This window comes from Ranitomeya variabilis, chromosome 1 (genome assembly GCF_051348905.1).
Source record: "Ranitomeya variabilis isolate aRanVar5 chromosome 1, aRanVar5.hap1, whole genome shotgun sequence".
NCBI classification, from domain to species: domain Eukaryota; kingdom Metazoa; phylum Chordata; class Amphibia; order Anura; family Dendrobatidae; genus Ranitomeya; species Ranitomeya variabilis.
Window position 1 is genome coordinate 847311072 of NC_135232.1, and position 23049 is coordinate 847334120.

At 44.8% G+C, this 23049-nt stretch overlaps 1 protein-coding gene and 1 long non-coding RNA gene across 2 annotated transcripts in view; one reads left to right on the plus strand and one right to left on the minus strand.

Annotated features, from left to right (window-relative positions):
- JCHAIN (joining chain of multimeric IgA and IgM) overlaps positions 1-6612 on the minus strand; it is a 30135-nt gene extending 23523 nt beyond the window's left edge. Inside the window, exon 1 of the mRNA XM_077276568.1 lies at positions 6537-6612. Within this exon, the coding sequence (XP_077132683.1) occupies positions 6537-6597 (61 nt within the window). The 5' untranslated portion in view covers positions 6598-6612. The remainder of the gene's footprint in view (positions 1-6536) is intronic.
- The window catches only part of LOC143787666 (uncharacterized), a 186494-nt gene that overhangs the window by 97258 nt on the left and 66187 nt on the right, over positions 1-23049 (plus strand). The gene's annotated exons all lie outside the window — the stretch shown is intronic.

Here is a 23049-nt window from a genome sequence, read left to right on the forward strand (position 1 = left end):
TCAATGGCGAGAGAACATAGCCCAGCATATATGAGAACTAGCTCTTGGAAGATGGAAACTATACTGACCATGAACTAAACCTGCCGCACAACTAGAAGTGGCCGGGTAGCATGCCTACGTTTTTTAACCCTAGATGCCCAGCGCCAGCCGGAGAACTACCTAATCCTAGCAGAGGAAAAGACAGTCCTGGCTCACCTCTAGAGAAATTTTCCCAAAAGGCAGACAGAGGCCCCCACATATATTGGCGGTGATTTTAGAAGAAATGACAAACGTAGTATGAAAATAGGTTTAGCAAAATCGAGGTCCGCTTACTAGATAGCAGGAAGACAGAAAGGGCACTTTCATGGTCAGCTGAAAACCCTATCAAAACATCATCCTGAAATTACTTTAAGACTCTAGTATTAACTCATAACATCAGAGTGGCAATTTCAGATCACAAGAGCTTTCCAGACACAGAAACGAAACTACAGCTGTGAACTGGAACAAAATGCAAAAACAAACAAGGACTAAAGTCCAACTTAGCTGGGAGTTGTCTAGTAGCAGGAACAAGCACAGAAGGCTTCTGATTACATTGTTGACCGGCAAGAAACTGACAGAGGAGCAAGGTTATATAGCGACTCCCACATCCTGATAGGAGCAGGTGAACAGAGGGGATGATGCACACAAGTTCAATTCCACAAGTGGCCACCGGGGGAGCCCAGAATCCAATTTCACAACAGGTATACCTCCTTGCTTTCCGCTAAGGTAACATTTTTTTCTGGCTCCTTGCTATCAGCTACCTATCCACACTTGTGAATAGTATAATATGTCATTCTGCCTATAGTTCTTTGTACTGTATAGCTCTATATATGTGTGTGTTTTCATCTTGGCAGCTTTTGAATGGTAGTTATATACTGTACTCTTATTGATACATTGAGGTAGTCTGTTCAACGCTGTCAGGATGTAGTCCCTATACCCTAGACATTTGTTTTTATATATGGTTATCACTGATCTATACAGCATCATGTATACATACAACATTTTTGGTCATTATATATTAAATATATACATTACATCACTTCCTTAGGGCGTACTAGTTATTATCCCCCCCACTGGACACTCTGCTAGTATATTCACTCAGCATCTATTTTTTATTTTAAAAGTTGTTTTTATCCTGTATTTAATAAAGATTTCTATTAATGGTCCTCTTCGTTTGGCTGGGTTTTCACATTATTCCGAAATTGGCTTGAGTCATGGTGTAGTAGAGGTTGCAATCAGTTAATGCCTTTGGTACCTGATGGTACCAATGTCATCTCTAAAACAAGGAGGGTCGGAGAGAGCTGTAGTGCCAACTGGATATTCATGACACTGATTGATCATCTCTATAATATTAATTCACTAAAATTATTTGGTTTATAGTCCAGTCTTATTTTAGTGTAGTTGATGCATGAGTTTTGTTTTAGGTGGATCAGGTTAATACCCCAAAATAGCTGAAATTTTTATGTGTCCTCTTCCTCTCTCTTCGCTTCTTCTATTAACATCCCAAAAAGCATGTAGCAACTGCATCAAATGTGATAGCTTAAACCCAGATGAGCCACAAATACACTCAAGAAATATTGATGGTATTAATGATTACATTCATCACTAATGTCTAAGTAATAGCTGTCTACTCACACAAACTATTCAAATTTACATAAGATAAATAGGAATACTCAGCAGCAGCCGCTGGCCAATGTCTGGAGCTGTAGGTGTTCTGTTATGTATGCTGCTAGTGCAGCGCCCCACAGACATGGTCGTTGCAGTACTGATGCCCCGGTGCTAAGGGGGGTGATGGTACGTCTGATGGCACTGAAGGAGTTCACCTGACCAGGTATCACAGACACCAATACACTTCACAGTCTGGCCTCCAGGGGGAGCTAAGGGTGCTATGTATTAGGCCACTCCTCACAATCTGGTAAAACTGGGGGTTAGATAGGAAGTTAGTCAGAAGCTGACTGGGTTGGAACCAGGCAACATCCTGTGGCAGAGGGTGTTGCAGGGGAAGATTCAGGGGGGTCCCTGTCAGGGGTGGGATCCTGACAGAGGCCTAGCGAACAGAAAGAACGTTACAAGACCGCGCCTGCACTTCATTGCGGCAGTACCCCAAGAAAGGATAAGAAGCGAGGTTTATTGTGAAGAGTGAGAAACGAGATCAATGCAACAAGGAGATAACACCAGTAGGAGTCGTACTGCAAGACCGAGGCAACATCCTACTGAGGCGCATAGCCGGTGGCCGGAAACGCCGAGGAAGTATTGAGCTCCAAGCCTTACTTCAAACCTACAGCAGGACAGTCAGTTATAGGCGGGCTGTCTCACCCAAAATCACCTAAGCAGACATAGGGGGCAACAGTTGGAGAGGGGCGACTCTAGGGTTCCGGAAGACCTCCAGGCCTACCCGTCATACGGGAGCGTCCTAGCCATATCATCTGGGGGACGAAGAAGAACATCAGAATCAGTTGTGAGGGAACTTCAGAAACAGACACAACAGTTGTGAGGACTATCCCGTGGTGCTAAGCAGGGAAGGACTACAACACACAAGCGCTAGCAGGTAGGCACAGATTTCCACCTGCAAAGGGAACTCTGGAGGTGCCATCGGACCGGCCGGTCTCAGACAGCCCTGTTAACCGTACTCCGGATTGAGGATCCTGAAGCCTTCAGTAAAGAGGTAAAGAGACTGCAACCTGGTGTCCTCGTTATTCATCGCGACCTGCACCACACCACAACATTCTCAACTTTCACTGGACGCCCCTCAGCAGGGTCACGGACCGGGTCTAGCCACCGTGACACTCCCAGAACCGAGACAGAGAGGCCCGGTACCGGGTACCCCTCGGCCCTGCGGCAGTGGGGGCGCTCCAATTTGGCGTCACAAACAGGATCTACTTAAGCCTGAAGAATCAGGTCATGTGTGCCTTGGAACTGTGATTTATTGTGCTTGGACTGTGACTTATTGCAAAGACTGTGTATTGCCACTTGCCGCCAGAAGTTCCCGCCAAAACTGCCGCCATTACAGCGCTAAGGAGAGCGCAGGAGAAGAAGAAGGGCGTGGAGTGGGCGTAGACAAGCTGAAGAGCGCGAAAGACGATGGCTGCCCAGTCTAAATATTATTGCACCACGAGGACGTGTCCGTCAGCAGCTGAGATCCACCTCCTGATCCTCAATGGTGGGCGGAGGCAGAGGAAACGAAACCGCCCGCGAAGGAGAGAGCGGGAAAAGGACGAGGAAGAAGAAAGAAGGAACGGACCATGTGGAGGACGCCATGGCGAGCTGCCCAGAACCGGAGCATAGGGTCGGAGCAGAGGACTCCCCCAGCTACCCGGAGGGGCACCGTGACCAGGCCTCACCCGCTGATACTGACTTCCTGCAGGCTGGAGTGGATGAGCTCAGTGACCAACTCCGGCGGATGCAGCTGAGCACTGAGGCCGGGTGGAAGAAGACCTTCATCCGGAGCATCACCAGACTTCTGTCGGCAGCCTCGTATGGTCCGAAACCAGAAAGCAAGGCCCTGCCGGAAAGCGGGATGCTGCGAACGGAGATGACAATGCCGCAGCGCAAGGCCCTGCAACCAGCGTTCCAGATCCCAGCAGAGACGGAGCAAATCGGCACCGGAGGGACCGCATCTGAAGCAGGTATGAAGAACGACCCTGCTCCGCCAGCAGAGGACCTGCTGATAGGCCCCGTTGCGGCACCCCCTCTCCCTGGGACCTATAAACTCTAGCGCCTTACATCCTGGGATCAGGCCCCGGGTATGGAGCACTACTTAAAGGCCCCGAGCTCGCCGATCACCTTGCCGGGCGAGGTCTATGCGGAGCTACGGCCGCCAGAGCAAGAGTAAACCTCGATGCCATGGATATGTATATAGTTCATTTAACTGTCTTCTTGCTTGTTTTTGCTGCTAATACCCGACCAGGGTTATTCTTAAAGGGATCCCTTTGTTTACCCGGGATCCCTATTGCTTTTTATTTTTGCTTTTATTTTCCTTTTTGCTCCTTGTTCACCCATGTTGCAAAGACTGCCGAATCATGGACGGTGAATGATTCACAAACTGTTTTGTAAATAGTTTGCACCTTCTTAAAGGTGCCCCCTACTGGTTTTACAAGAAAAAGGACTCTTTGCGAAGAATCTGTTCCGGGAAACAGTACAGGAATCCCTGCCTTACACGAACTTGCAGCTTGAGAAGTTGCGCTACCTCCAAGAGACTTGGTTCCCTCTTAAAGGGAACGTTCACCAATAGCACTTAAAGTATAATGTTGCCTTAAGAGAAGTAGTAATAATATTTATATGTAAAAGTTATATGTAGTTAGTTAGTTGCTTGTAGGAAATGTTTAATAATGTGTTAGAGAATGAGGACAGGAAGTGAACCCGTACGGCGTTAATTGGTGAGTCCTCCTAGGAGCCATACAGAGATGGCCCAGTGATCCTGAACTGAGAGAAGGTTGATAAGTCCTATACTGTGTATAGAAAGAGAAAGGCAGTAGGCCCGGATGAGGAATGGGGCGGTCCTGCAAAAGAGCGAGAGGCAGTAGGCCTGGGGCAGATAGACAGGCGGTCCTGCGAATGTAAAGTTGGAAAATGAATAAAAGTTGATTAGCCTTGTAGTGTTTTATAGTAAGCCTTTAGTGGATTCAGCTCATACGTCCTTAGAGGCAAAGTTAAATTATTATTCAGAAGTTGCACTAAGTAGAATACCCGGTTGGGTAATAGAAGTTATTTATAGTATGTTATTTAAAAATATTTAACCATGTTTGTAACGTTCAAGTGTCCTCACCTCCCATAAAGGGAAGCTCTGTTAAAAATTTACTTGTTATTGCATTTCAAAATTGTATGTCTTTTTGCTGACATGTATTGTCGTTTTCTTCCCAGTCCAGGAGTACTGGATTTAACCGGGGGGGAGTGCAGCGCCCCAGAGTCCTGGTCATTGCAGTACTGATGCCCCGCCGCTAAGGGGGGTGATGGTACGTCTGATGGCACTGAAGGAGTTCACCTGACCAGGTATCACAGACACCAATACACTTCACAGTCTGGCCTCCAGGGGGAGCTAAGGGTGCTATGTATTAGGCCACGCCTCACAATCTGGTAAAACTGGGGGTTAGATAGGAAGTTAGTCAGAAGCTGACTGGGTTGGAACCAGGCAACATCCTGTGGCAGAGGGTGTTGCAGGGGAAGATTCAGGGGGGTCCCTGTCAGGGGTGGGATCCTGACAGAGGCCTAGCGAACAGAAAGAACGTTACAGGACCGCGCCTGCACTTCATTGCGGCGGTACCCCAAGAAAGGATAAGAAGCGAGGTTTATTGTGAAGAGTGAGAAACGAGATCAACGCAACAAGGAGATAACACCAGTAGGAGTCGTGCTGCAAGACCGAGGCAACATCCTACTGAGGCGCGTAGCCGGTGGCTGGAAACGCCGAGGAAGTATTGAGCTCCAAGCCTTACTTCAAACCTACGGCAGGACAGTCAGTTAGAGGCGGGCTGTCTCACCCAAAATCACCTAAGCAGACATAGGGGGCAACAGTTGGAGAGGGGGGACTCTAGGGTCCCGGAAGACCTCCAGGCCTACCCGTCATACGGGAGCGTCCTAGCCATATCATCTGGGGGACGAAGAAGAACATCAGAATCAGTTGTGAGGGAACTTCAGAAACAGACACAACAGTTGTGAGGACTATCCCGTGGTGCTAAGCAGGGAAGGACTACAACACACAAGCGCTAGCAGGTAGGCACAGATTTCCACCTGCAAAGGGAACTCTGGAGGTGCCATCGGACCGGCCGGTCTCAGACAGCCCTGTTAACCGTACTCCGGATTGAGGATCCTGAAGCCTTCAGTAAAGAGGTAAAGAGACTGCAACCTGGTGACCTCGTTATTCATCGCGACCTGCACCACACCACAACATTCTCAACTTTCACTGGATGCCCCTCAGCAGGGTCACGGACCGGGTCTAGCCACCGTGACACTCCCAGAACCGAGACAGAGAGGCCCGGTACCGGGTACCCCTCGGCCCTGCGGCAGTGGGGGCGCTCCACTTACATCCTGACACTGCTGGAGCAGCACATCGGTGGAGGTGCTGAGTGATGGACCCCCAAAAATCTCATGTCATGGATAGGTAATTAATAGTTTAGTCCTGGACAGCCCCTTTAATTATAGTGTCCAGTGTATATTTTTGTGTTCATAGTAACAGTAATTTATTTTCCTGCATACTTAACAAAAAGGGGGAAAAGCAAAAACAGAAACCAGCTTAGCTACTATATTTTAGCAAGAAGCTGATATGATGGCATTAAAATAACGGCAACATTTATAGTTAAAATTGTCACAAATTTACGATATGGTGCCGAAATTTTGGCAACAATCATATCAATCTGGAGAGAAGCAGCAGAAATCTGTGCACATACTGCAGAAACTTTTCAATCATAAAAATGTTTTTTTTCCATGTGTAAATAGACTCTTACATTGCTTTATTAAGTATTGCTTAAGCTAAGAGTTGTTGTATTCTATTACAGAGACAAATGAAGTATATCCATTTCACCTACCTGTTACATAAACTGCAAAAAGTAGCAAGACTGCTGCCTGTAATACATTCAAGGTCTCCATTCCTTCTCTTCTTATGAAGATGTCCGAGACTGACTACACTATAAGAGATGGGGTGGGGGCACTTTCTGAAACCGTCAACTACTTAAAAATAACGTTTTAGTTTCAGTATTGAAAACAGATGTTACTTTCATGGACAGTAGCAAGTGTGAAAATGTATGTTTTAACACTTGTAAATTAAAATATATGTTGCTCCATTTTAGGACGTAAAGAAAATTATCCTATATAAACAATTACATAAATCAGTGTACAACAATACAATTTATTTCTTTAAAAAGAGCCAGAGAAAATATGATCAAACAGTAAGGCTATCTACACACGTCGCGTTTTTGCAGAGCGGATTTGTCACAAAACCTGAAGCGTTCCTGGATACCAGCAAAGTGACTAAGATTCCTGAAGTCTCATACACACGTTGCTGATTTGTGACTTGCAGATTTGGTGCAGATTTAAATTTACCGCACATTTCAGCGTTTTTTCACCCATTGACTTCAATAAAGTCAGTCAAAAACACTATAAAAAGGTAGGTCTAAAAATGATTGCAGATTTGCTTCGTTTTTGTAGCGCTTTTGGCATGCATTTTTAGACAGCAGTGAATGCTATAGAGCACACGTCGAACACTGGCCCGTGGCCCAAATCTGGCCAGCAGGTGAGTATATTTGGGCTGTGACGTCAGGGTCCTTCGAGTATATTTAGCCAGCAACGCAAGGCGGGTCATCCACCCAGTATCACACTTTCAACTATAACGGCATCTTAGATGCCGATACAGTTGAAGGCAATGATGGAGGAGGTTGCGTCAGCTCTCTCACCATTCCCCCACTGTGTCTGACGTCTCAACGCAGCGGGCGTGGTGTGTAGAGGATCTGAAGACACCATAAAGAGACTGGAGCAGTGGGGGGAGACAGGCAGAGGTGAGTATAAATTTTTTTTTATGTGGGACCTATATACTATATGTAGCACTATGTGGACCCAATATACTGTATGAAGCACTCTGTGGGCCCATTATACTGTATGGAGCACTATGTGGGGCCATTATACTATATGGAGCACTATGTATGGAAGGCAATGCAAGGTCCCATCATACTGCATGGAAGACTATATGGGGCCCATTATACAGTACTAGATGGTGAATTCCTACAGCAAACCACGGAGTATAGATCCACCCAAAAAAACTCAATTTAAAATCGTAACAGCTCTTTATTTGAAAATATATATAGCATAAAAATAAAACACTTGACAGACAGGTTACATTAATAGTACGTGTATGGCGGACAAAAAGACACTCACAGTAGCACCAGGGAGACAGAAAAAGCCAGTGATTGACCAGGACAGGTGAGAACCTCGACCCCCCGAGGAAGCCTAACGCGAAACGCGCGTCGGGGCCGCTGGACTGACACCAGCACCGAGATATTTGGGTAAGACAGGCCTAGCCTTCTTTTGTTACTGTGTACCGACTTCTATGGCAAACAGTTAGATATGGCAGTATATTTGGTTGGCTACTTGTGCCATACACATCTATATGAGTGCTTGTTATTACATTGTATGTATATGTTGGTATATTAATACATTGAGTGATTCACCAGGCAGTGGTGGTGTCCATCTGCATTATGCACTTTAAATAATACACGATATACCTCATGATGGTTCTCACCTGTCCTGGTCAATCACTGGCTTTTTCTGTCTCCCTGGTGCTACTGTGAGTATCTTTTTGTCCGCCATACACGTACTATTAATGTAACCTGTCTGTCAAGTGTTTTATTTTTATGCTATATATATTTTCAAATAAAGAGCTGTTACGATTTTAAATTGAGTTTTTTTGGGTGGATCTATACTCCGTGGTTTGCTGTAGGAATTTATCAATAGTGGAGTCTTGCCCTGTTATTTACTAATTGTCCTTGATAGGGTGCAACTCTATGGTAGGTCTGCACTGATATGCATCAGTGGTGTTTGTATTTAGTACTAGATGGTGGCCCGATTCTAAGGCATCGGGTATTCTATTCTAGAATATGTATGTATGTATGTATATAGCAGCCACATAGTATATAGCACAGCCCACGTAACACAGACAGCCACGTAGTGTATAGCACAGACACGTAGTATATTGCCCAGCCACGTAATATATTGCACAGCCACGTAGTATATAGCACAGCCACGTAGTATATAGCACAGAGATGTAGTATATAACACTGCCCATGCAGTATATAACACAAGCCACGTAGTATATAGCACAACGATGTAGTATATTGCCCAGCCATATAATATATACCACAGCCATGTAGTATATAGCACAGCCCACATAGTATATAGCACAGAGATGTAGTATATAACACAGCCCACGTAGTATATAGCAATGTGGGCTCCATATCCCTGTTAAAAAAAGAATTAAAAAAAGAATTAAAATAGTTATATACTCACCCTCCCCCGGATCCAGCCGAGGCTTTTCCCGCTCCTCGCGACACTCCGATGACCAGTCCATGCATTGCGGTCTCGCGAGATGATGACGTAGCGGTCTCGCAAGACCGCTACGTCATCTCGCGAGACCGCAATGCACTCTTGGGACCGGAGCGTCATGAGGAGCATCGGTAAACGCCTCAGCTGGATCCGGGGGGCCAACGGAGGGTGAATATATAATGATTTTTAATTTTTTTTATTATTTTTAACATTAGATCTTTTTACTATTTATGCTGCATAGGCAGCATCAATAGTAAAAAGTTGGTCACACAGGGTTAGTAGCAGCGTTAACAGAGTGCATTACACCGCGGCATAGCGCGGTCTGTTAACGCTACCATTAACCCTTTGTGAGCTGGAGGGGATTATGGAGCGGGCACTGGCTGCGGGGAGTAAGGAGCGGCCATTTTGCCACCGGACTGTGCCCGTCGCTGATTGGTCGTGGCCGTTTTGCCGCAACCAATCAGCGACTTGGGATTTCTGAGACAGACAGAAAGACAGACAGACAGAAAGACGGAAGTGACCCTTAGACAATTATATAGTAGATGGAGAACTTTTCATGGCCATAATACTGTATGGAGGGCTTTGTGGGAATTACAGTTGGAGAATCATACTGTGGTGGGGGTCGCCATTCTTTGTCTGGGGGATTGAGGGAGGATGAATACTGAAGGGTCATCATACCATGCGTATAGAGAGTACTGTGGAGGAATTCACTGTGGTGGTATCATACTGTGTTTAGGGGCACTTTTGTTTGCATCATACTTTTTATCTGTATTTTTCAAGGTTTTATCCTTTATTACATATTTAAATTAGACCATTGGGCCCAGGGGCTGGCTGGCAATTTTCAGCCTGGGGGGCAATCACAAGGCAGTGGCCCTTGAGTTGCGGTGGCCCTCCTTTTCCCTGCTTATATCTGGCCACTGCATTAAAGTAGCAGTGATAACAGGCTTTAAAAACAGGCTGGTACACAGATATGGGAACTGAACGGAGCTTGCTGCATAGATATAGGAGCAGAATCGAGCTTACTCCAGAGATATGGGAACAGAACGGAGCTTACTACAGAGATATGTGAGCAGAACAGAGCTTACTATAGAGATATGGGAGCAGAACCGAACTTACTAGATTCAGAGATATGGGAGCCGAACCGAGCTTACTGCAAAGATATGGGAGCAGAACCGAGCTTACTACAGAGATATGGGAGCAGAACCGAGCTTACTGCAAGGATATGGGAGCAGAACCGAGCTTACTGCAGAGATATGGGAGCAGAACAGGGCTTACTACAGAGATATGGCAGCAGAAACGAGCTTAGTACAGAGATAAGGGAGCAGAACCGAGCTTACTGCAAAGATATGGGAGCAGAACCAAGCTTACTACAGAGATATGGGAGCAGAACCGAGCTTAGTGCAGAGAAATGGGAGCAGAACCGAGCTTACTGCAGAGATATGGTGTTGTGAAATTGGATTTTGGGCTCCCCCGGTGGCCACTGGTGGAATTGAACTGGTGTGCATCATCCTCTCTGTTCACCTGTTTCCATCAGGATGTGGGAGTCGCTATTTAGCCTTGCTCCTCTGTCACTTCCATGCCGGTCAACATTGTAATCAGAAGCCTTTCTGTGCATGTTCCTGCTGCTAGACAACTCCCAGCTAAGTTGGACTTTAGTCCTTGTTTGTTTTTGCATTTTGTTCCAGTTCACAGCTGTAGTTTCGTTTCTGTGTCTGGAAAGCTCTTGTGATCTGAAATTGCCACTCTGATGTTATGAGTTAATACTAGAGTCTTAAAGTAATTTCAGGATGATGTTTTGATAGGGTTTTCAGCTGACCATGAAAGTGCCCTTTCTGTCTTCCTGCTATCTAGTAAGCGGACCTCAATTTTGCTAAACCTATTTTCATACTACGTTTGTCATTTCATCTAAAATCACCGCCAATATTTGTGGGGGCCTCTGTCTGCCTTTCGGGGAAATTTCTCTAGAGGTGAGCCAGGACTATATTTTCCTCTGCCAGGATTAGTTAGTCCTCCGGCCGGCGCTGGGCGTCTAGGGATAAAACGCAGGCTACGCTACCCGGCTACTGTTAGTTGTGCGGCAGGTTTAGTTCATGGTCAGTTTAGTTTCCATCTTTCCAAGAGCTAGTTCTTATGTTTGCTGGGCTATGTTCTCTTGCCATTGAGAACCATAACAGTTTGACCGGCCCCAAAAAGGGTTAAATTAATTGACAGAGAAAGGAGAGAAAAGAGAAGTCTGCTGAAGATTTTTTTTTTTTTTTTTTTCTCTCAGTTCTGAGTGTGCTTGTAATTGAATCTCTTGCAAGTCTGCCTATATTGCAGCCTTTCTCTCTCTCTCTCTCCTTCTAATCCTGGAATGGCTCTGTGTTCACCTGTTTAAAATGGATATTCAGAGTTTAGCTGCAGGTTTGAATAATCTCACCACGAAAGTTCAAAATTTACAAGATTTTGTTGTTCATGTTCCTATATCTGAACCTAGAATTCCTTTGCCTGAATTTTTCTCGGGGAATAGATCTTGCTTTCAAAATTTCAAAAATAATTGCAAGTTGTTTTTGTCCCTGAAATCTCGCTCTGCTGGAGATCCTGCTCAGCAGGTCAGGATTGTGATTTCCTTGCTCCGGGGCGACCCTCAGGATTGGGCTTTTGCATTGGCTCCAGGGGATCCTGCGTTGCTCAATGTGGATGCGTTTTTTCTGGCCTTGGGGTTGCTTTATGAGGAACCTCAGTTAGAACTTCAGGCGGAAAAGGCCTTGATGTCCCTATCTCAGGGGCAAGACGAAGCTGAAATATATTGCCAGAAATTCCGTAAATGGGCTGTGCTTACTCAGTGGAATGAGTGCGCCCTGGCGGCGAATTTCAGAGAGGGTCTCTCTGATGCCATTAAGGATGTTATGGTGGGGTTCCCTGTGCCTGCGGGTCTGAATGAGTCCATGACAATGGCTATCCAGATCGATAGGCGTCTGCGGGAGCGCAAACCTGTGCACCATTTGGCGGTGTCTACTGAGAAGACGCCAGAGAATATGCAATGCGATAGAATTCTGTCCAGAAGTGAACGGCAGAATTTTAGACGAAAAAATGGGTTGTGCTTCTATTGCGGTGATTCAACTCATGTTATATCAGCATGCTCTAAGCGTACTAAGAAGCTTGATAAGTCTGTTTCAATTGGCACTTTACAGTCTAAGTTTATTCTATCTGTGACCCTGATTTGTTCCTTATCATCTATTACCGCGGATGCCTATGTCGACTCTGGCGCCGCTTTGAGTCTTATGGATTGGTCCTTTGCCAAACGCTGTGGGTATGATTTAGAGCCTCTTGAAACTCCTATACCCCTGAAGGGGATTGACTCCACCCCATTGGCTAGCAATAAACCACAATACTGGACACAAGTAACTATGCGGATTAATCCGGATCACCAGGAGATTATTCGCTTTCTTGTGCTGTATAACCTACATGATGTGTTGGTGCTTGGATTGCCATGGCTGCAATCTCATAACCCAGTCCTTGACTGGAAAGCTATGTCTGTGTTAAGCTGGGGATGTAAGGGGACGCATGGGGACGTACCTGTGGTTTCCATTTCATCATCTATTCCCTCTGAGATTCCTGAATTCTTGACTGAATATCGTGACGTTTTTGAAGAACCTAAGCTTGGTTCATTACCTCCGCACCGGGAGTGCGATTGTGCCATAGATTTGATTCCGGGTAGTAAATACCCTAAGGGTCGTTTATTTAATCTGTCTGTGCCTGAACATGCTGCTATGCGAGAATATATAAAGGAGTCCTTGGAAAAGGGACATATTCGTCCTTCGTCATCTCCCTTAGGAGCCGGTTTCTTCTTTGTGGCTAAGAAAGATGGCTCTTTGAGGCCGTGCATTGATTATCGGCTTTTGAATAAAATCACGGTTAAATATCAATATCCGTTGCCACTGCTGACTGATTTGTTTGCTCGCATAAAGGGGGCCAAGTGGTTCTCTAAGATTGATCTCCGTGGGGCGTATAATTTGGTGCGAATTAAGCAGGGGGATGAGTGGAAAACCGCATTTAATACGCCCGAGGGCCACTTTGAGTATTTGGTGATGCCTTTTGGTCTTTCAAATGCCCCTTCAGTCTTTCAGTCCTTTATGCATGACATTTTCCGTGATTATTTGGATAAATTTATGATTGTGTATCTGGATGATATTTTGATTTTTTCGGATGACTGGGACTCTCATGTCCAGCAGGTCAGGAGGGTTTTTCAGGTTTTGCGGTCTAATTCCTTGTGTGTGAAGGGTTCTAAGTGCGTTTTTGGGGTTCAAAAGATTTCCTTTTTGGGATATATTTTTTCCCCCTCTTCCATCGAGATGGATCCTGTCAAGGTTCAGGCTATTGGTGATTGGACGCAACCCTCTTCTCTTAAGAGTCTTCAGAAATTTTTGGGCTTTGCTAACTTTTATCGTCGATTTATTGCTGGTTTTTCTGATGTTGTTAAACCATTGACTGATTTGACTAAGAAGGGTGCTGATGTTGCTGATTGGTCCCCTGCTGCTGTGGAGGCCTTTCGGGAGCTTAAGCGCCGCTTTTCTTCCGCCCCTGTGTTGCGTCAGCCTGATGTTGCCCTTCCTTTTCAGGTTGAGGTCGACGCTTCTGAAATCGGAGCTGGGGCGGTTTTGTCGCAGAGAAGTTCCGATTGCTCCGTGATGAGACCTTGTGCTTTTTTCTCGCGTAAATTTTCGCCCGCCGAGCGGAATTATGATGTTGGGAATCGGGAGCTTTTGGCCATGAAGTGGGCTTTTGAGGAGTGGCGTCATTGGCTTGAGGGGGCTAGACATCAGGTGGTGGTATTGACTGACCACAAAAATCTAATTTATCTTGAGTCCGCCAGACGCCTGAATCCTAGACAGGCGCGCTGGTCGTTGTTTTTCTCTCGGTTTAATTTTGTGGTGTCCTACCTGCCGGGTTCTAAGAATGTTAAGGCGGATGCCCTTTCTAGGAGTTTTGAGCCTGACTCCCCTGGTAATTCTGAACCTACAGGTATCCTTAAGGATGGAGTGATATTGTCTGCCGTTTCTCCAGACCTGCGGCGGGCCTTGCAGGAGTTTCAGGCGGATAGACCTGATCGTTGCCCACCTGGTAGACTGTTTGTTCCTGATGATTGGACCAGTAAGGTCATTTCTGAGGTTCATTCTTCTGCGTTGGCAGGTCATCCTGGAATCTTTGGTACCAGGGATTTGGTGGCAAGGTCCTTCTGGTGGCCTTCCTTGTCTCGAGATGTGCGAGGCTTTGTGCAGTCTTGTGACGTTTGTGCTCGGGCCAAGCCTTGTTGTTCTCGGGCTAGTGGATTGTTGTTGCCCTTGCCTATTCCGAAGAGGCCCTGGACGCACATCTCGATGGATTTTATTTCGGATCTTCCTGTTTCTCAGAAGATGTCTGTCATCTGGGTGGTGTGTGATCGTTTCTCTAAGATGGTCCATTTGGTTCCCCTGCCTAAGTTGCCTTCTTCTTCCGAGTTGGTTCCTCTGTTTTTTCAAAATGTGGTCCGTTTGCATGGTATTCCGGAGAATATCGTTTCTGACAGAGGTACCCAATTCGTGTCTAGATTTTGGCGAGCATTCTGTGCTAGGATGGGCATAGATTTGTCTTTCTCGTCTGCTTTCCATCCTCAGACTAATGGCCAGACCGAGCGGACGAATCAGACCTTGGAGACATATTTGAGGTGTTTTGTGTCTGCAGATCAGGATGATTGGGTTGCTTTTTTGCCTTTAGCGGAGTTTGCCCTCAATAATCGGGCCAGCTCTGCCACCTTGGTGTCTCCCTTTTTCTGTAATTCGGGGTTTCATCCTCGATTTTCTTCTGGTCAGGTGGAATCTTCGGATTGTCCTGGAGTGGATGCTGTGGTGGAGAGGTTGCATCAGATTTGGGGGCAGGTAGTGGACAATTTGAAGTTGTCCCAGGAGAAGACTCAGCTTTTTGCCAACCGCCGGCGTCGGGTTGGTCCTCGGCTTTGTGTTGGGGACTTGGTGTGGTTGTCTTCTCGTTTTGTCCCTATGAGGGTTTCTTCTCCCAAGTTTAAGCCTCGGTTCATCGGCCCGTACAAGATATTGGAGATTCTTAACCCTGTGTCCTTCCGTTTGGACCTCCCTGCATCTTTTTCTATTCATAATGTTTTTCATCGGTCATTATTGCGCAGGTATGAGGTACCGGTTGTGCCTTCCGTTGAGCCTCCTGCTCCGGTGTTGGTTGAGGGCGAGTTGGAGTACGTTGTGGAAAAAATCTTGGACTCCCGTGTTTCCAGACGGAAACTCCAGTATCTGGTCAAATGGAAGGGATACGGTCAGGAGGATAATTCTTGGGTGACTGCCTCTGATGTTCATGCCTCCGATTTGGTCCGTGCCTTTCATAGGGCTCATCCTGATCACCCTGGTGGTTCTGGTGAGGGTTCGGTGCCCCCTCCTTGAGGGGGGGGTACTGTTGTGAAATTGGATTTTGGGCTCCCCCGGTGGCCACTGGTGGAATTGAACTGGTGTGCATCATCCTCTCTGTTCACCTGTTTCCATCAGGATGTGGGAGTCGCTATTTAGCCTTGCTCCTCTGTCACTTCCATGCCGGTCAACATTGTAATCAGAAGCCTTTCTGTGCATGTTCCTGCTGCTAGACAACTCCCAGCTAAGTTGGACTTTAGTCCTTGTTTGTTTTTGCATTTTGTTCCAGTTCACAGCTGTAGTTTCGTTTCTGTGTCTGGAAAGCTCTTGTGATCTGAAATTGCCACTCTGATGTTATGAGTTAATACTAGAGTCTTAAAGTAATTTCAGGATGATGTTTTGATAGGGTTTTCAGCTGACCATGAAAGTGCCCTTTCTGTCTTCCTGCTATCTAGTAAGCGGACCTCAATTTTGCTAAACCTATTTTCATACTACGTTTGTCATTTCATCTAAAATCACCGCCAATATTTGTGGGGGCCTCTGTCTGCCTTTCAGGGAAATTTCTCTAGAGGTGAGCCAGGACTATATTTTCCTCTGCCAGGATTAGTTAGTCCTCCGGCCGGCGCTGGGCGTCTAGGGATAAAACGCAGGCTACGCTACCCGGCTACTGTTAGTTGTGCGGCAGGTTTAGTTCATGGTCAGTTTAGTTTCCATCTTTCCAAGAGCTAGTTCTTATGTTTGCTGGGCTATGTTCTCTTGCCATTGAGAACCATAACAATATGGGAACAGAATCGAGCTTACTACAGAGATATGGGAGCAGAACCAAACTTACTACAGAGATATGGGAGCAGAACCTAGCATACTACAGAGATAAGGGAGCAGAACCGAGCTTACTAGAGAGATAAGGGAGCAGAACCGAGCTTACTACAGAGATATGGGAGCAGAACCGAGCTTACTGCAGAGATATGGGAGCAGAACCGAGCTTACTGCAGAGATATGGGAGCAGAACCGAGCTTACTACAGAGATAAAGGAGCAGAACCGAGCTTAATACGTCTACTACATGGAACCAAGTCTGCTACATAGAAACTGGAGCAGAACTGAGATTACGACATACATACAGTACCATAATCTAGATTACTACATTGATAGAGTACCAGAACCAAGCTTACTGCTTAGATATGGTGCCATAACGGAGCTTACTTACAAACATACACACAACAATACAGCTACACAGTGCCTAGTACTAACACCACTACACAGAGAATACATAATATCAGAGGTATCAAACTGCATTTCTCGAGGGCCGCCAACAGGTCATGTTTTCAGGATTTCCTTAGCATTCCACAAGGTGCTGGAATCATTCTGTGCAGGTGATTAAATTATCACCTGTGCAATACAAGGAAATCCTGAAAACATGACCTGTTGGCGGCCCTCGAGGAATGCAGTTTGACACCTCTGCATAATATTATAATATCACCATTACCTCTACATGAAACTACACTCTATACAAAGACCAATGATGCCACCATACACTCCCTGACACAAGTTATGTCGCTTATTCATGTTATGTAAATAAAAGCTTATAACCTGACGTTAAATTCATCCATTAGTTGTATAAGTTATTCTTTTGAAAGCTGAAACCCTCCAAAATGTGGTTTAGGTTAAGAAAATAAATTGTTATTAAAGCAGAAATATTGATCAGTTAATGGACACAGAATGGTCAGATTTTGGCAAGACAAAATTTTTGTTGCCCACAGACAAATAATTAACTTAAAATACAAATATATGTTGCATAACATTGGTGAATGAAGTTGTGGTGCTCCTCTAGATTCTTTGGTTTTGTCTTCCAAGCTTCCTCTTTCATCCTACCCCAAACATGCTCAATGATGTTCATGTCTGGTGACTGGGCTGGCCAGTACTTGAGCACCTTGATCTTTTTTGCCTGGAGGAACTTTGTTGTAGAGATGGATGTATGAGATGGAGCACCATCCTGCTGCAGAATGACCTCTTTTATGATTTGGAATATAAGAGGTAGCTAATACTTCTTGATATTTTAGGCTATTGATATTGCCTTCCACCTTGCAAATGTTTTGCACACCCCCATACTGAATGTAACCCCAGACCATGATCTTTCCACCACCAAATTTAACTGTCTTCTGGGTGTATTTTGGATCCATACGGGCTCCAGTAGGTCTCCTGCAGTGTTTGTGGCAGCTGTGGTGTAATTCTACTGAAGAGAAATCCACCTTCTGCCACTTTTCCAGGTCCATCTATTTAGCAGGCTGTGGGAGTTTGCAGATGCCACACGGTTTTTTATTTGCCTTTTGTTTAGTGCTGGCTTCTGGGCACTGATTCGACCATGGAGGCCATTTTGAGACAGAATCCTAGAAACTGTTCTAGTTGACACAGGGACTTGCGGTGACCAGACCTGTTGGAGCTCTGCTGCTGTGGAAGAGGAGCTTGCTTTGGATTTTCTAACCAACAAACGTTCCTCCTGAGGAGTTGTCTTGCGGGGTCAGCCAGACCTGGGCTAGTCAAACACATCTCCAGTCTCTTCAAATCTTTTTTTTAATTCTTTGTACTTGACGCTGAGACACATTAAAGGTGCCCGCCACCTCTGCAGTGGATCTGGTCTTCAGCCTCTTGATAATTCAGGCTTTGGTCGCAGGGTGGATTTTTGGCATGTTGTCAGAGCTTAAGTTGCAGTTCAAGTGAAGGTCTGGGGAGCGGGGTTTCTTTTTATACACACGCACTAAATAACCGATCATTTACTGAGCACAGGTGAGGATGTAAACTAGGATTGGGTGCATTATATGACCAGGCGACAAAACTTTTGTCTTGCTAAAATCTGACCATTCTGTGTCCATTAACTAATCAATATTTCTGCATTGATGTCAATTTATTTTCTTAACCTAAACCACATTTTGGAAGGTTTCAGCTTTCAAAAGAATAATTTATACAACCAATGGATGAATTTAACATCAGGTTATAAGCTTTTATTTACATAACATGGATAAGCGACATTACTTCTGTCAGGGAGTGTACACCTTTTACTTCTTGTATACTACAATACTGATCATTAATTTTAATAAAGCACAATACTAAGTGCCATTGTATACAGGAACTCTGTATTTACGGTCAGTGTGAAGATACTACAGTGATCACTGGTGACATTATACACAGGAGATCTGTATAAGGTGTCAGTGTACAGGTAACACAGTGATCACCACTGCCAGTGACATTATACACAGGAGCTTTGTATATAGTATACAGTGTATAGTGTCAGTGTACAGGTAATACACTGACTCACTAGTGACGTCTCTAGCTGAAGTCCTTCATCTTTGCTTTTCATTTTCATCCAGCACAGACTGCCATCACTTCTTCCAGCCAGGACTCATCTCTGCATAAAATAACACAGTTACCTAGAGCACGGCCTCCAGACCACATTCCTCACTTTTTCCCTTTCTTCTACACCATGTTCCAAATTATTATGCAAATTATATTTTTCTCGGATTTTCCTAAATGATCGGTGCAAATGACAGTCAGTCTAATAAAAGTCATCACCCATTAGATTATACATTGAATTTTATTGAAGAAACCTCCCAATGATAACAGTATAATCTTCAAAATGAATAAAAACTCAAAATGCACTGTTCCAAATTATTAGGCACAGTAGAATTTCTAAACATTTGATCTGTTTTAAAGAACTGAAAATGCTCATTTGTGGAATTTGCAGCATTAGGAGGTCACATTCACTGAACAAAAAAGCTATTTAACGCCAAAACATCCTAACAGGCCAAGTCACATGTTACCATAGGAACCCTTCTTTGTTATCACCTTCACAATTCTCGCCTCCATTGAACTTGTGAGTATTTGGAGAGTTTCTGCTTGTATTTCTTTGCATGAAGTCAGAATAGCCTCCCAGAGCTGCTGTTTTGATGTGAACTGCCTCCCACCCTCATAGATCTTTTGCTTGATGATACTCCAAAGGTTCTCTATAGGGTTGAGGTCAGGGGAAGATGGTGGCCACACCATGAGTTTATCTCCTTTTATGCCCATAGCAGCCAATGACTCAGAGATATTCTTTGCAGCATGAGATGGGGCATTGTCATGCATGAAGATGATTTTGCTCCTGAAGGCACAATTCTGATTTTTATACCATAGAAGAAAGTTGTCAGTCAGAAACTCTATATACTTTGCCGAGGTCATTTTCACACCTTCAGGAACCTTAAAGGGCCCTACAAGCTGTTTCCTCATGATTCTGGCCCAAAACATGACTTCTCCATCTCCTTGCTGACGTTGCAGCCTTGTTGGGACATGGTGGCCATCCACCAACCATCCACTACTCCATCCATCTGGACCACCCAGGGTTGCTCGACACTCATCAGTAAACAAAACTGTTTGGAAATCAGTCTTCATGTGTGTCTGGGCCCACTGCAACCGTTTCTGCTTGTGAACACTGTTTAGGGGTGGCCGAATAGTAGGTTTATGCACCACAGCAAGCCTTGAAGGATCCTACACCTTGAGGTTCGAGGGACTCCAGAGGCACCAGCAGCTTCAAATAACTGTTTGCTGCTTTGTAATGGTATTTTGGCAGCTGCTCTCTTTATCCAATGAATTTGTCTGGCAGAAACCTTCCTCATTATGCCTTTATCTGCATGAACTCTGTCTGTGCTCTGTTTCAGTCACAAATCTCTTCACAGTATGATGATCACTCTTAAGTTTTCATGAAATATCTAATGTTTTCATACCTTGACCAAGGCATTGCACTATTTAATGCTTTTCAGCAGCAGAGAGATCCTTTTTATTTCCCATATTGCTTGAAACCTGTGGTCTGCTTAATAATGTGGAACATCATTTTTAAGTAGTTTTCCTTTAATTAGAATCACCTGGAAAACTAATGATCACATGTGTTTAAGATTGATTTTAGGGATCCATTGAGCCCTGAGACACAGTACCATCCACGAGTTTATTTGAAAAACAAAACAATTAAATCTTTATGACACTTAAATCCAATTTGCATAATAATTTGGAACATGGTGTACACTAGACATCTGAATACAGAGGTGCACCCACAAACAATATATAATTGGTTATTATGCAACCTCATAGATTGTAAGCTTGCGAGCAGGGCCCTCATTCCTTTTGGTATCTGTTGATCTATGTGTTTATTGTTATGCTTAATGTCCATTGTCTGTACAAGTCCCCTCTAAAATGTAAAGTGTTGGCACTATAGAAATAAAATTATTATAATTATTATTATTAACCGACCATTCCAAATATAAATTATAATCCACCACTGTGCACCCACTAACTATAAATAGCCACTTTCCCCATTTAATATATAAATTAATTAGCACCTGTACTCTTTCCCCCAATTCATTACCAGTCACTTCATCCTCAACGCCCCCACTATGTACCTACCACTCTAACCCTAACTCCGATTCATTATAGTTACATGCCCCTCCAGCCCCAATTCATTGTCATGTCTTTCTCTCTCACCCTCTATTCATTATCAACTGCTCTACCCCACATTCAATACATCATTTACTCCCCCACCCTTCAAATTAACTATTTGTTCTTCCCCTAGATCATTTGCTCTCCCCACCCCCACCTTCAATTAAATTGCTGTCCCCTGTCCCTCACACTGAATTTATCATTTTGCAGTCCCCCCACTTTAATTTGAAGTCCCCTTACTTAATTCATTGCAGTCCCCTATCACCCCCTCACTTCATCTGCAGTGCCCTTTCATCATTTGCAGCCCCCTATCCCTCTTCCATTTCATCATGAGCAGTCCCACATCAGGCACACTTCATCATGTGCAGTCCTGCAGTCCCGTTCTCCCACTTCATCATGTGCAGTCCCCTTACCCCCCACTTCATCATGTGCAGTCACCCTTACCCCCCACTTCATGTGCAGTCCATCTTACACTCCACTTTATCATGTGCAGTCCCCATTACCCCCTACTTCATGTGCAGATCACCTTACCCCCACTTCATCATGTGCAGTCCCCCTTACCCCCCATTTCATGTGCAGCCCCAATCCCCTTCATCATGCACAATCCCCCTTAACCCCACATCATCATGTGCAGCCCCATTCCATCATACAGCCCCACTCTCCCCACTTTATCACGTGCAGTCTCCTTTATCCACTAAACTATCATGTGCAGCCCCACTCCATCATGTACAGCCCCACTCAACCTTCATCATGTGCAGCCCCACTTACCCCCTCACTCCATCATGTGCAGTCTCCTTTAACCCCCAAATTCCATCATGTGCAGTCACCTTACACCTCCCACTTCATCACTTGCAGTTACCCACCATTAAATTTATTTTATAAAGAAAACAAAAAAGTTCTTCATACTTGCCTCACCAGTCGCTCCCCTGCAGTGCCTCTCTGCTTCTAGCATCCAGGTCATGTCGGCGAGTGCGTGAGGATGCCATCGCGCATGCCCAACGCCTAACCTGGAAGTATAGAGAACATGAAGGGAGCAGTAGCTGCGCAGCCATCAAGGTGACAGCCAAGCATAGCTCCTGGCCCCAGAGCAGACGTGTGCGCTGACTGTGATGCGGCTGTGTCTGCTGCCGGCCGCGTCACAGTACAGCAGACATGGCTGCGCACAATTTGCTGTAGCCACCACCAGGCAGCCGGCCCTGAACAGCAGCTGGGGGAGCGGCCCGGGGGGCATTTGCCTCTTTGCCACCTGGGCCAGTCAGACCCTGATTGGGCCATATTCTTTTTACTGCTCTTACAAAACATATTATATAATTCCAATATTTTATTCTAAGATCTATTAATTAAAATGTACTTTGATCATTGGACAACCCATTTTAAGTTTGTTTCCATATGAAAAAGTCCATCATTATATTTGAAAGGGAAAAACTTCCTCACTGTAGGCTTTTTTATAATAAATATCAAGGTTGGCCAGCGAGTTTCTCCAAGCTTTTAATTTTGGCCCTCTGTGTATTTGAGCTTGACATCCCTGCTATAAAGATAGATAATATCATATCATTATTATCAGACATAGATAATAGACAAACTGATAGACATATAATTGCACAACCCCCCAACGTATTATACAATTGCACCATGTGGAGCTTATTAGACAGCTTTTTATGATTAAATACATGAAAAACACTTCTGGGGTGGGCTGCGGGCTGGTATTTTTAGGCTGGGAATGGCCCAATAACAATAGTCCTTTCCAGCGAGATAATATCAGCTCTCAGCTGTCTGCTTTACCTTTGCTTACAAAAAAATAGGGGGGACACTACATAGTTTTTTTTTCATTTATTTAACCCTAAAAAGCTGTCAAATAAGCTCCACAGGGTGCAATTTTACAATATGTTGGGGGGAGGGAGTGTTGTGCAATTATATGTCTGTCTATATGTCTACCTGGTTATGTTTGTATGTCTATATGTCTGTCTGTCTATATCTATCTACCTATGTCTATTATCTATGATTAAAGCATTCATTGCTGCCCAAAAACGCATTGAAAATAAAGACCCAGACTGAAGTAGTTATAATTCCAGCAGAATTGTAAAAGAAATAATCTTTATTAACGTACCAATAAAATAAAACAATAAAGAAAACACGGTGGGAATAGACCTTCAATGG